At 43.9% G+C, this 12,262-nt stretch overlaps 1 protein-coding gene across 1 annotated transcript in view; it reads right to left on the bottom strand.

Annotated features, from left to right (window-relative positions):
* The window catches only part of PLPP3 (phospholipid phosphatase 3), a 98,037-nt gene extending 85,781 nt beyond the window's left edge, over positions 1 to 12,256 (bottom strand). The window contains exon 1 of the mRNA XM_006146101.1: positions 11,761 to 12,256. Coding sequence (XP_006146163.1) covers positions 11,761 to 11,899 — 139 coding nt within the window. The 5' untranslated portion in view covers positions 11,900 to 12,256. The remainder of the gene's footprint in view (positions 1 to 11,760) is intronic.
* Positions 12,257 to 12,262: the final 6 nt, after the last annotated feature.

Genomic DNA, 12,262 nt, shown 5'->3' with positions numbered 1-12,262 from the left:
CCTCCAGCTAAATAGGTTTCTGCTTCCATGTCTCAGCTCCTGTGGTCCCCTCTGTGCAATACTCTCTCCCCTTCCTGGCTTGTGAGCGATTATTTATCTTGCAAGACCCAACTCATGAACTCAGGCAAACCTCACGTACTGCGATAGCCCCTTCCTTAAGGCTCCAAAATCATCATTTATAGTGTGTGTTATTACACAAATGTTTGTTTTCCTTTTTTAAAAATTAAATTTATTGTGGTTAAGTTTTTTGTTGCTGTTGTTGTTGTTTTCATAGCTGGGGGTTCATGTGTTTGCTAAAGAGAGAGAGAGAGAAAGAGGCAGAACCCCCAATGGGGAGTGGTCACATCACAATCCCTTTTCTTCCATTTCTCTCTTGTCAGGATTGGCAACATGTGTGCATGGGTACCTGACATACTTTTCAAGCTGCCACGCCCAGGATTCAAACTGTAATTGGCCATGTGGGATCTGGCTCCCTAAGTACAAGGCTTGGCCACTGCACTACAGGGCTGGTCCACAAGTTTGTTTCACTTTTGCCACTCTGAGAATTCCTTAAGGGGAAGCCAATCTGGAGCTAGTACATAGCAACTGCCCAAGAAGCTCTGGAGATGATAAGACTTGTATTTAAAAGACAGGTACAAACATAGACGTAAATTAATAGGCTTTCTAGAAATTACACTGATTGATACAGCAAAGTAATTTGGGGGCCAGAGATGAAGAAACCATCAATGAGAACAGCTTCCTTCATGTCAATATAATCATGTGTATTATATGCTTTAGGGATACATAAACAGGAACTAAAGCACGCTGCTTATTATGACAAGGCGCTTACACTGATTTGCATTTCTCTGCAAAACCCTCTAGGCATATAATTTTGTTAATTTGCGACAAACCTCAAAAACACAGTTACCACCAATACCCTGATTACAATACATACTTTCAGGGCACACATAAATCAACATGTTTCATTTAAAGGTTTCCAACTGTGTTTTAAATGTGTTTTTTGTTTGGTTTGTTTTTAAATTTGGGAATTCTAATGCTGATCTTAGTTTATAATGTAACCCAGACTTAAGAAGAGTAGTTTTACAAGGATGTTCAAGAACTTACCTAGTCTTCTTCGGAATGTTAGCACTGTCAATGAAGGCATGATCTTGAGAAAATTATTTAATCTGGGACCAGCAGTTGGCGTAATGGCTATGTTGCTGAACTCCCATATAGTCAACCGTGGTTCGAGTCTTGGGCCCAGTGGCTTAAACTCATACCAGGCACATGTACATATGTGCCCAATATCCCGAGAAGAGAATGGAGGAGAAGGGATTGTGGAGTGGCCACCCTCCCACCCCCCCCCAGAGGATGATTTCTCACTTTCTGTCTTTCTGTTTCTCTGACAAAAAAGTGCATGCACCCTGTAGTAAAAAAACCTCTTCCCCTCCCCCCCCAAAAATTATTTAATCTGAGACTTAGTTTCATCTTCAGGTAAGAATAATTTCCACCTTAGGGGGCGGCAGGTGGCGTGGTGGTTAAAGACGCTGGACTCCCACATGGCCGACCACGGTTCAAGTGCTGGACTTGGAGGCTTGCTCTCTTACTTTCCCAATCTCTCCTTCTCTCTTGCTCTGTCCCTCTCTGGTCAAAATAAAAAAAATGAAATAAATGAATGAATAAATAAAAAACAAAATAATTCCTTTAAAAAGAAGAATAATTTCCACCTTAAAAGGTTGTTGAAAGGCTTTTAGAAAAGCAAAAACGCTGAAAACATGGATTTCCTTACTTCTTTCCTGGGAAACATTGTTTATAAAAGGAGGCAAAAACTTTTCAAGTTCAAATCAATCAGTAGTGATCTTTAATAATAAGCACTTTTTAGAACAAATACTAATTTGAAAAAAAGTAATGCTGTATTTCCAAAGCTGCCCAGTCCTTCACATTTGCCTCACTCAGCTAACATCCTTTGATTTGGGTTAAAAATTAAACCTGTTTGTTTTCTCTTTTTATTGACTCCAGACTCTCTAGGGAACTCAACCTCATGAATGATGTGAAATTTCAGACTGACAAGTAAACATCAGAAAAACAAAGCGGTAGATATGCAAGACCTCGGTACTAGGTTCTGCTCTTCCATTGTTACTGGATGACTACAAACCAATCTACACCTCTGGTCCAGGACATGTGAGAATGATGACAGCAGCAACCACCTGTTGAGTGCCCATGTGCCATGCACTGTCCCAAGCATGTCCTCATAATGTCACAAATCAGAAAACTGAGAGAGAGAGATGAAGTAACTTGCTCTTATAAATCTTATAAAACTGGGGCCAGCAGATGGTGTAATGGCTATGTCGCTGGACTCCCATGTAGTCGACTGTGGTTCACATCCTGGACCCAGTGGCTTAAACTCATGCTGGGCACGTGTGCGTGTGTGCCCAAGATCCCGAGAGGAGGATAGAGGAGAAGGGATTGCGGTGTGGCCAACCCCCCCGGGGGGGTGTGTGATTTCTCACTTTCTGTCACTTTCTGTCTCTCTGTCTCTGTGTCTGTCTTTCTTTCTGGTGAGTGCACACGCCCTATAGCAAAAAAAAAAAAAACAAACAAAAAAACCTCCAAAATAAAAACTTATGAAACTAACAATAGTGAGCAAACTCCAAACTGTCTGACTCCAGAACCTGTGCTTTTCTTCTCAGACCCTCAGCCCTTACCCAGCTCTAAATAACCTGTTGGCCCGGTGGTAGTAGCAGGCAGTGGGCTGCTCTGCAGTGCTGGAGCCCCACCAAGACAGTGTGTGACTGTGATCCCAGCTGCATAGAGGGCCAGGGGGTGAGGATCATGGCACAATGAGACCCTGTCGAGAGTGCCTGGGTTTTTTGTTTGTTTGTTTTTTCCTCTCTCTCAAAATAAATCAATATACTTTAAAAATCATTTACTTTGGGCCGGCCAGTGGTATCAAGGCACTGAATCCCACATGGTCAACTCCATAGTTTGAGTCCTGGCAGCCTGAAAAACACACCAGGTGCATATGTGTGTATGCCCAAAACACCGAGAGGGGAACAGAGGAACAGGGATGATAGCTTGGCTGTCCCTCCTGGGGAGTGACTGCTCACTTTCCCTCTCTGTTTCTCTCCAGAGAGCACACATGCCCTCTGGCAAAAAAATCTAAGAAAAAAAATGTTTTAAAGGGCCTGTTTTTCTAAATGATATGAAAAATGATCTTGGTGTTATAGATAATGAAAAGTGCTTCCAAATGCTAAAGATTCTATCCATCTAGGTAACGAAGAATTTTATTTCCATTGGTATTTTCTTTATTATGTCCACAAAGAGGCTTATTCATCACCCTTGAAGCTATTTTGCCATTATTTATGTATAATCCACTCCCCAGTAGGATTCTAGGGCTAAGACTCAGATCTGTGTCCTGCAGTGGGCCCTGTGGAATGTATTGTACGTATGTGGACTCGATAAAATTGGAATTAATAGAAAGTCTTCATTGAATTAGTTGGATGTGGGCAGCAAGGTAAAGATAAACTGACAAGAGCTCTGTAAAATTTGATGACACTTTCTTGTTTTTATTTTTCTTTTGGAGAGATTTTTGCTATAGGGCGTATGCGCTCACCAGAGACACAGAGAGAGACAGAGAAATAGAAAGTGAGAACTCACGCCCCAGGGAGATGTCCAGGCTGCAGTCCCTTCTTCATTCTCTTCCTGGGGTTTTGGGCACGTACGCTCACATGCCCAGCGTGAGTTTTAAGCCACTGGGCCCAGGACTTGAACTGCAGTCAACTATGTCCAGCAATATAACCATTATGCCATCTGCTGGTCTCCAGTGACTGCTTTCTAGCTGGGTACTCTTGTATCAGTTACCTAATTTCTCTAAGCTAGTTTCTTCATCTAGAAAAAAGAGCTAATAGCAGAGGTCTTCAAATATTCATGGAAATTATGTATGGTGAAACTACGATGCATGCATTTCACTTTTTTTTACACCTCTTACTTGATTTAGATAATAGCTAGCCTGATCACATGTGGTCCAAGCACATTCAAATAATAAATCAAATATATAATCAGATGTTAAAGAATGGTCTTCAAACACAGCCAGTGATCCCATGCTTGCCTATGCCAACATAAACCACATCTACACCTCAGTGACCACCAAGCCGTTCAGCAGAGCTTCCTTAACTGTGAACTGTTTGATGCTCCCGTTTGGAGTACTATTAACTATTTTTCTCAGGCTCCGAAGAGCTGTAGGGATCTCAGCAGGGGTTGTAAACCAGCTCAACCTTGGCATAGTGCCAAAATGTGGCCAATCAAGGCTTTGACTAAACTGCAGCAGCATTCACCAGTGCTGGGGCCTTCTCTGCGAGGTTATGGACAACCTAGGCCACAGTCCTAGGATGAGAAGTCTGTTACCCCAACCGACTGGCTGAGTGTCTGCATTTCACATTTAAAAAAAAAAACAAAAAAAACCAACAACATGCCAGAGGACATGTGCACTTACTACAGAGAGAGAGAACACCCCCATGGGATATGGTCACACCACCACAATCCCTTCTCTGCGATTTCTCCCTCCTTTTGGGATTTTGGGCACAAACACACACACGCACACGTCCCGTGAATTTCACACTTTCTTTTACTTTTTTTTCTCAAGATGCAAAAGGTGGGTTTAATGTGAAGATAAAGTACTCACATAATTATATTTCAGAACTCTGTCAAGATACTTTCATACAGGGGCCAGCAAGTGGCATGGTGGTTAAAGGTGCTGAACTCCCACATGGCTGACCATGGTTCAAGTCTCGGCCCTGGTGGCTTGCTTTCTCACTTCCTCTCTCTCTCTCTCTCTGTCCCTCTCTGATCAATCTGGAAAATAATAATGATGATAATAATAAGTAAAATAAAATAATTCTTTTTAATAAAAGGATACTTTCATACAAAAGTATAAAGTATTTCTATTTTTTCCATTCCTTTTTATTATGATGATTTATGCATCCCACCACTATACATCATTTAGATTGCAAGGAGACTTTACCCAGCATGATACACACCTCAGACCAGTCCAGTTGAGAAGACGATAGGCGTCATCCTCCACAGGTGACTTTCACACTCTCTAAAACACAATGTAAATTTGTATTCTAATTCCTTTCTTGCAAACTTTTGAAGTCCTATCTGTACCACAGGATTGGTCCAAATAACAAATATGATAACTAGCACAGTCCCTCCCTTCCTCACCAAAGAGAGAGAATGCCCTGGATGATAAGAATTTTGATCATTTCCAATCACTGCTGTTTTTTTTAGTTAGGTTTTATCCTGGTCTGGCAAATAACACAGATAAGAGTTGACCCTAAAACAGATCCGTTGTCCAAATTCTCTCCTGTCCTTCCTAGGGTATATTTGACTTTCTCTCAGAAGATAGGGCATCTCCCTTTCAAAGGGGAAGAATGCATCCACCAAAGGCTGTTGAGGTTGCTGCCCTTTGACTTTTCCAGAAAGGGTCAGAAAACCTGCCCCTGTTTTTCACTGGCTAATGAGAAACATTTGTGTCCACTCTGTCTGGTTTTTTCTTAGGAGTCTCCTCAGAGTAATTGTCCTTAATATATTTCAAGCAACTTTGTTGCCCCCAAAAAATGAAAGAGGATTTCATAGAACTATTGAGGAGTAAGGAAACTGGGAGGAAAAGAAACATATTATTATTTCTCTCAATAATAATAGTGGCAACATAGTACCTGATCATGATAAAGCACATTTTAACCTTCAAAGTGCTTTCAGACTCATCTCATCTGAACTTCACAACCCAAGGTTGTTAATAGGTTTAAATATTTTAAAGATCAGGAAACTGAAGTGCAGAGAGGTTAAATAATTTTTGCCCAAGTTGCACCGTGGGTGTTAGCTTTATGTCAGCATTCAAACCCAGATCTGGCTAAATCCAAAGTTTGTATTGTTTCTGCAATACTTTGTCAAGCTAACAGCTCTTTTAAGGCTCTGTTTAAATCTAATGTATTCCTTTTCCACCTTCACTCACGCATGCACAATACCTCAGAGTTATTTATTGATAGAATTAGCACCTCATCTCTCTGACGTGGTCATTTGACTGATAACTTCAACTACAGAGAACTCAATTTGGTACCAGAAAATAAGTCAAGAGTCTAGCCTGTCAGCAAATACAGACAACACAGGGGCCAACAAGCGATGTGGTGGTTAAGGTGCTGGATTCTCACATGGCTGACCGCTATACAAGTCCCAGACCCAGCACTTTGAAAATCACATGGAGCATGTGTGCTCATCCAAAATTCCTAGAGGAAAATGGAGGAGAAGGAATTACAGTGTGGCCATCTTCCTGGAAGGTGATTTCTCACTTTCCCTCTCTCTGCCTCTGACTCCCTCCAGCTAGCACACGCACTCTATGGCAAAAATCTAAAAACAATAATAACAATAATAATAATAAAACAGACGACATAGTCTTTGTGCAAAAAGTCCCAGAACACCTTCAGACCTACATCTAGATATATTTTTTCCCTTTGAAAGATTCTTAGCGAGCTTGATTATCCTTACTGAAAAAGGCAATGGCCATAAAAAAAATGTACAGACAATCTAACATTGCAGAAAGTGCTGTAAAATTCAGGACAGGACAGGGCCAAAAAAAAAAAAAAAAAAAACCTATATAATTTAAATGTCCTAAAGACATTAGCTGTTAAACAAAATAATGACTCTAAAATTAGCAGTTAAGAATGATCTGAAGCTTTTGGGACCAGCAAATGGCGTAATGGCTACATAGCTGAATTCCCATGTAATCAACTGCGGTTCGAGTCCTGGACCCGGTGGCTTAAACTCAAGTCAGGTGCATGTGCATGCATGCACAAGATCCTGAGAGGAGAATGGAGGAGAAGGGATTGCAGCGTGGCCATCCCCCCTGAGGGGGGGGGGTGATTTCTCACTTTCTGGTGATTTCTCTGTCTTTGTCTCTCTGGTGAGCACACACACCTTATAGCAAAAATCTAAAAATAAAGCCCTCTATCAAGAAAAAAAAAGAATGATCTGAAGCTCTTATAAAATGCACAATGCCAGGCCCTGGCCCAAACCTCCTGAATATTCTGGGGGACAGCCTGAGAATCAGTATTTCACACCAGATGGTCTCTATTAGGTAAGTGTATGAAATACTGACAAAGTAGGCATCCCCCAAATAGACTATTACTCTTTGAATAATACATACTGAATTGAACAGACACACAGAGCAAGGTCTCTCTCCATAAATACAGCTACCTACACAAGGAGGAAGCCTTGGGCTAGGGTCTCATTAGCATCAAGCTGTGACCAACTGGGCTAACCAGCCCTAACAACCGCACAGGAAGGGGTGAAGAAGGAATCTAAAGTTGACAGGTAACCAAAAGGGCTAAACATAGACAAGGCCACGAACTTTCTGCACCACCGAAAGGCGGCTAACTGCATGATACAGCTCTGAAGTATGAGAGCAAGTTATGGCAGAAAGAAAAGAGCTAAGAAAACAAAAACAAAAAAGTAGCCATCCAGATAATGAGGAAATAGGTTCTCAACCATCTTCGACAAGCCAACAGGGCTTGCCTACCAGATGGAGAAACCCTTTATTACTGCACTCCATGCAAGATGCTTGGCTAGATTTAGGTTGCTCACCAGTTGATTAATGGAAATCTGTTTCTATAGTCTGCGGTATTATATGATAAATGATCAAAGCCTGCTGAGTTACTAAAACCACATAGGGCATATCATGATTGAGCAAAAAAAAAGGGGAGACGTCACCTGTGGTGCTGGCCGAGACCCACAGAAAACCAAACTGGATCACAACCACACAACTAGAAAGTATTAATAGTACTGACCACTCTGGAACCCGAAGTTTCTGACTCTAAGTCTCCTTTCCTGCTCTCTATACCACACACCTCCTCTTAGTACTAACAGTTTAATAAGAACATCTGTGGTTTTATGTACCCCACACATGGAGACAGTGCTACAAGGGTATCTCAAACATTTCTTTTCAAATCAAAAACTGTCCCCAAACATCCTAGAACAACCAAATTAAACAAGGTTGCTGACCACTTAAATTCTCTATCACTGACCAGAAGTGTTTGGTGCAAATGGTTAGGAAATGTGGAGACAGGACTCTGCAAACTGAGCTTCAGTGTTTTGGTTTTTGTCTTTTGCTTTTTAAAGAGGTTTTTGCCTTCGGGTGTGTGTGCTCTTAGCCAGAGAAAGAGAGACAGATACAATGAGAGGGAGAGTGAGAAATCACCCCCCCGGGGCAATAGCCATACTGCAATCCTTTCTCTATTCTGCTTCTAGTATCTAGGGCATGCACACGCGCCTAGTGTGATTTTGAAGTCACTGGGCCTGGGGCCTTGAACCGGGGTCAGTCATGTGGGAATCCAGTGGCATAGCCGCTACGCCATCTGCTGGTCCCTGAGCTTCAGGATTTTGTAATGAGAATCTGAGTTTCAGGATTTCTTCAGATGAGAAGAGGACTCCACTCATGCTAAACTGAGAACTACAATAAACAGACGTCAACCTCAGTATTCATCTATCTGTCCTTCCTTTCTCTGAGGCTTGGTTTTCTGGTCTACAAAATGGATATAATCTCTTTCTAAGTGTGACAGCAAGGTGTCTATAAATTAATTTGCATTAAAAAAAGAAGCTAACAGCACTTAGGAAGACAGTAGATGCTCCTCCCTTGCCCGGAAATTCTCTCACCCCTCTCCTACAACCCACAGGAGAGAATTCAAGGCACAAAAACCAGGAGGTGATATTTATTCCTTAATTGAAACAAAAACAAAATGAACAGCAGATAAACCACCATGAAAAGATTCCTAACTAGACTTAAAAGCAATTATTCCACAAGACTATTCAATGGGAAGGAAACTCCCTTGGGAGTTCACTGACACCAGATTCTTTTGGCCTTCAAACCAGGAGGGACTTATGTTTTTTTTTGTTTTTTTTTTTCACTAAGAATTTAACATTCCAAAAAGGTATGTGAAGCCAGTCAAATTACTCACATAGCTCCACTTATATAACACTTACATACCACATCAGCTTTTATTTTTTCCAGATACTAGGAGATGAAGTTTGGAATATATCCCTCTGGGAGAATAAACAGAAAACTGTCTCTCTTCTTAATATATTAGTACCCTGTAATCTAGACCATATGATCAATAAACTGCATAAAAATTAAATCATAGTGACAGTCTTAGGCAAAATGCAAAGCAAGTAGAAACAATTTTTTTAGGACTGTGGTGTGTGGAATATTAAAATCATATGTTGCGTTATTAATTTTTCTTTTGGAAGCCAAATAGAGTTCTTTTGCATAAGTACCTCAAATAAATATTTATCTTACAGTTGTTTTATTTGTTTTGTTTTTTGGTTTTTTTTTAAAGGTATTGGTGACACTAATTTGGCCAGTGCTGAGGGGAGGCAGTGATCCATAAATGACTTTGAAAATAATGCCAAGGTTTTAATAGCAAGACACCTACCCTTCACCACAGATAAGTATGTGCCTCTTAAAGTAAGGTACATGGTCCTGATAGCTTACTGCTTGTTTGAGGTAAACAAAATCATTTGTTCAAACATAAGACCAAAAGCAAATAAACACAATAAACAGATAAGTTTAGAATATCAGCTTTGGGAGGGCCAGGAGGATATTTGGGGCAAAGGAAGAGCTGAAAGGTATACACACACCTCTTAGTTACACCTTCACACACATTTCCACAGCTCGGCTAAAACAGAGCTGATGGGCCTGTGTGTCTGCATTCTTTCCCGTTTCTTTTCTGTTTCATTTAATAATAAACCTTCTCTCAGGGCTGCCTTCTGAAGTCAGAAGAGTGGCGAAGAAAGACAAAACTGCTATCTTTTGGAAGCAAGTGAAACAGGATCTCCGAGGCAGTTTGGGAGTGGAATCATTGAGTTGCCTATCAGACCCAGCACTCAAGTCACAGCAGCCAGCAACAGGAACACAATGAAATTGTACAAAGCCTGTCAAGCTTGTTCTGGCTCTACTTTCTTTTTTAATCCCAAAGTAGGAGGTAGAAGGGTACCCTGAGAACAGGCAGTCTAGAAAAAGCTGACCTACCGCCAACAGTGGGAAACCCCAGGCAAGTTTACAGCAAACAGCTCCAATGTGTTTAGTGTTTCCTTGTACTCCCTCAAGACCAGGGAGAGTCCTTTAAAAATTCAATAGCTTGGTTACAAGACTTAAAGTACTAATCTGTCCCACTGTGGATGATAATAAGCCAGCAGCTTTCAGGAACATAGGCCCCCCAGTGACAATTCCTTTCCATAGCATCTTAATGTTGAATTCCTATTAGAAGTGAGAATGGGATATGCCACCTGAACTGTAGTGGCCTCTTTTCCCTTCCAGGGTGCATAGTTTTACCTACAGCTGTCTCTCCTTATTGGAAGGCCATTTTCTTATTTTTAAATGCTAAGAATCCCATTTTTCTTCCACTCTCAGTATTAGTCAGGAGGACATTGCACAGGAAGGACACTGCTGCAAGAGCCGGGAGCACAGAGAAGTGTAACTCCAGCCTAAATCGTCTTTGGTTTGCACAACCTGCGCGGACAAATCCACGGACCCGAGTCTCCGTGCAGGAGTTCTATTTTTAAGGGAAGTGAATTGGGAACACAGATGTTTCTGCAGTTAGTAGAGTTGGCAGGACAGCTCCTGGACCAAGTCCGAGTTCTTAATGCAGGAAGGGGCCTTGCAGAGACTATCTGCTTCAACCTCCTTGTCCAACCACTGAGGAAACTGAGGCCAGCGAGGCAGTTGGGTGGCACGCCCAGCAAGTGGCCGAGTGGCAGTGTTGTGATGACAAGTCCTGTGTGCTTTCCATTACACCATGATTCGCTTTAAAAAGCGAAAAAAAAAAATCCTACGCTGACTTCAACCTTGGAACTCCTGTGGATTCGTGTCAATAGCTTTCTCCCTCCCCTCCCCAGTCCATAAATCCTCCTCACCCTCCCACTCCAATTCCTGTAACTCCCACCGTTCTCCTAGCTGGAGCTTCCAACTACTTTGGAAAACAGAGATGGACGCTTGCCTCAACCTTCTGGGACTGCAATTAAATTGTGGTCCCAAAACAAGATCGTGGCTTGCTTTCCCTGGGCCTCAGTCTCCTCATCGCTGCACTGGGGCTCCTCACCCCTACTGCACCGAGTCAGGGGAAGAACGAGTTAAAGCTGATGCCCGCGATGCCGCCTCCCACCTGGCGCACAGTAGGCTGGGTACCTGGGACTCTGCACCCAGCACTGAGCCCGGGGAGAGCACGTTCTGAACCCCTGGGGGCGTTCAGGAGAGAAGCAATGTGAAAAGGCAAGCTCGCGAGCTTGGGCCAGCCAGGCAGCGAGGCGGAAGGGCTGGATGTTTACACACAGCCAGGGGAACGCACGCAGGAGCCCGGATCTCCCCGCGATCCATCGGATCAGGATGGAGGAGGACCCGCAGCTCCAGGCGGGCTCTAGCTCACAGTTTAACCAACTTCCCCTCTGCTACAAGTGCGAGCCCACACCTTCCGAGGGGTTCCACCCAGGCTTCCATCTGGGGATGACTTTTAAGGAGCGAGTTGCCCGCGAACGTATAAGCATGCCCAGACACACGCAATTACAGGCCGGGAGGTCGGGGGGATCCGGGAGGGCTGAGGCCTGGAGGCCAGGGCGGTGCGAAGGCTCCCTAGGAAGGCTGCGGAGGCCCCCTGGAGCTGACAGTACCGTGCTGCCCCAGGCCGGACTGGGGCACGCGCCGAGGGCCGAGGGGCCGAGGGACAGCGGGGCTGGGCTCACCCATGAAAAGGCAGAAGAGGTCGAGACAGATGAGCAGCACCCGCTTGCTGCCGCTCTTTCTCGGGTTGTTGTTGAGCGCTGGGCTGCCGCCGTTCTTGCTCTCCGGGACGATCGCCTTGTCGTACTTGTAGTTCTGCATGGCGCTGGCTGCGGTGCAAGCCTCCCGCCCAGCAAAGACGCCCCGGGACAACAGCCACAAACGGGTCGCCTCCTGATCGGAGCTGCTCGGCAGAGTGGCGAGTCGGCCCCGGCTCGGGGCGCAGCGGCTAGAGTGCAGCCCCGGCTACCTACTCTCCAAGGCAAACGGCGGTGTTTTCTGCTCCGCCCGTGAGCCTCTGCTTTCCTCTCTCAGCCCCTAGTCGTTCGAAAGTCCAGGGGGAAGAGAGCCAAATCTCGAGCAGAAACTTTTGCAGAGCTGTGCGGCTTGGGACGCGCGCGGGGCTGGCGTGTGTCTGTGTGCGCGAGCGAGTGGGCAGCGCGGGCGCGCGGCCACCTTCCTCCG

The sequence above is a fragment of the Tupaia chinensis genome, unplaced genomic scaffold (assembly GCF_000334495.1).
Source record: "Tupaia chinensis unplaced genomic scaffold, TupChi_1.0 Scaffold000165_2, whole genome shotgun sequence".
Classification (NCBI taxonomy): Eukaryota; Metazoa; Chordata; class Mammalia; order Scandentia; family Tupaiidae; genus Tupaia; species Tupaia belangeri.
The sequence above is the reverse complement of the archived record's forward strand: the minus strand, read 5'-3'. Positions and strand labels throughout refer to the sequence as shown.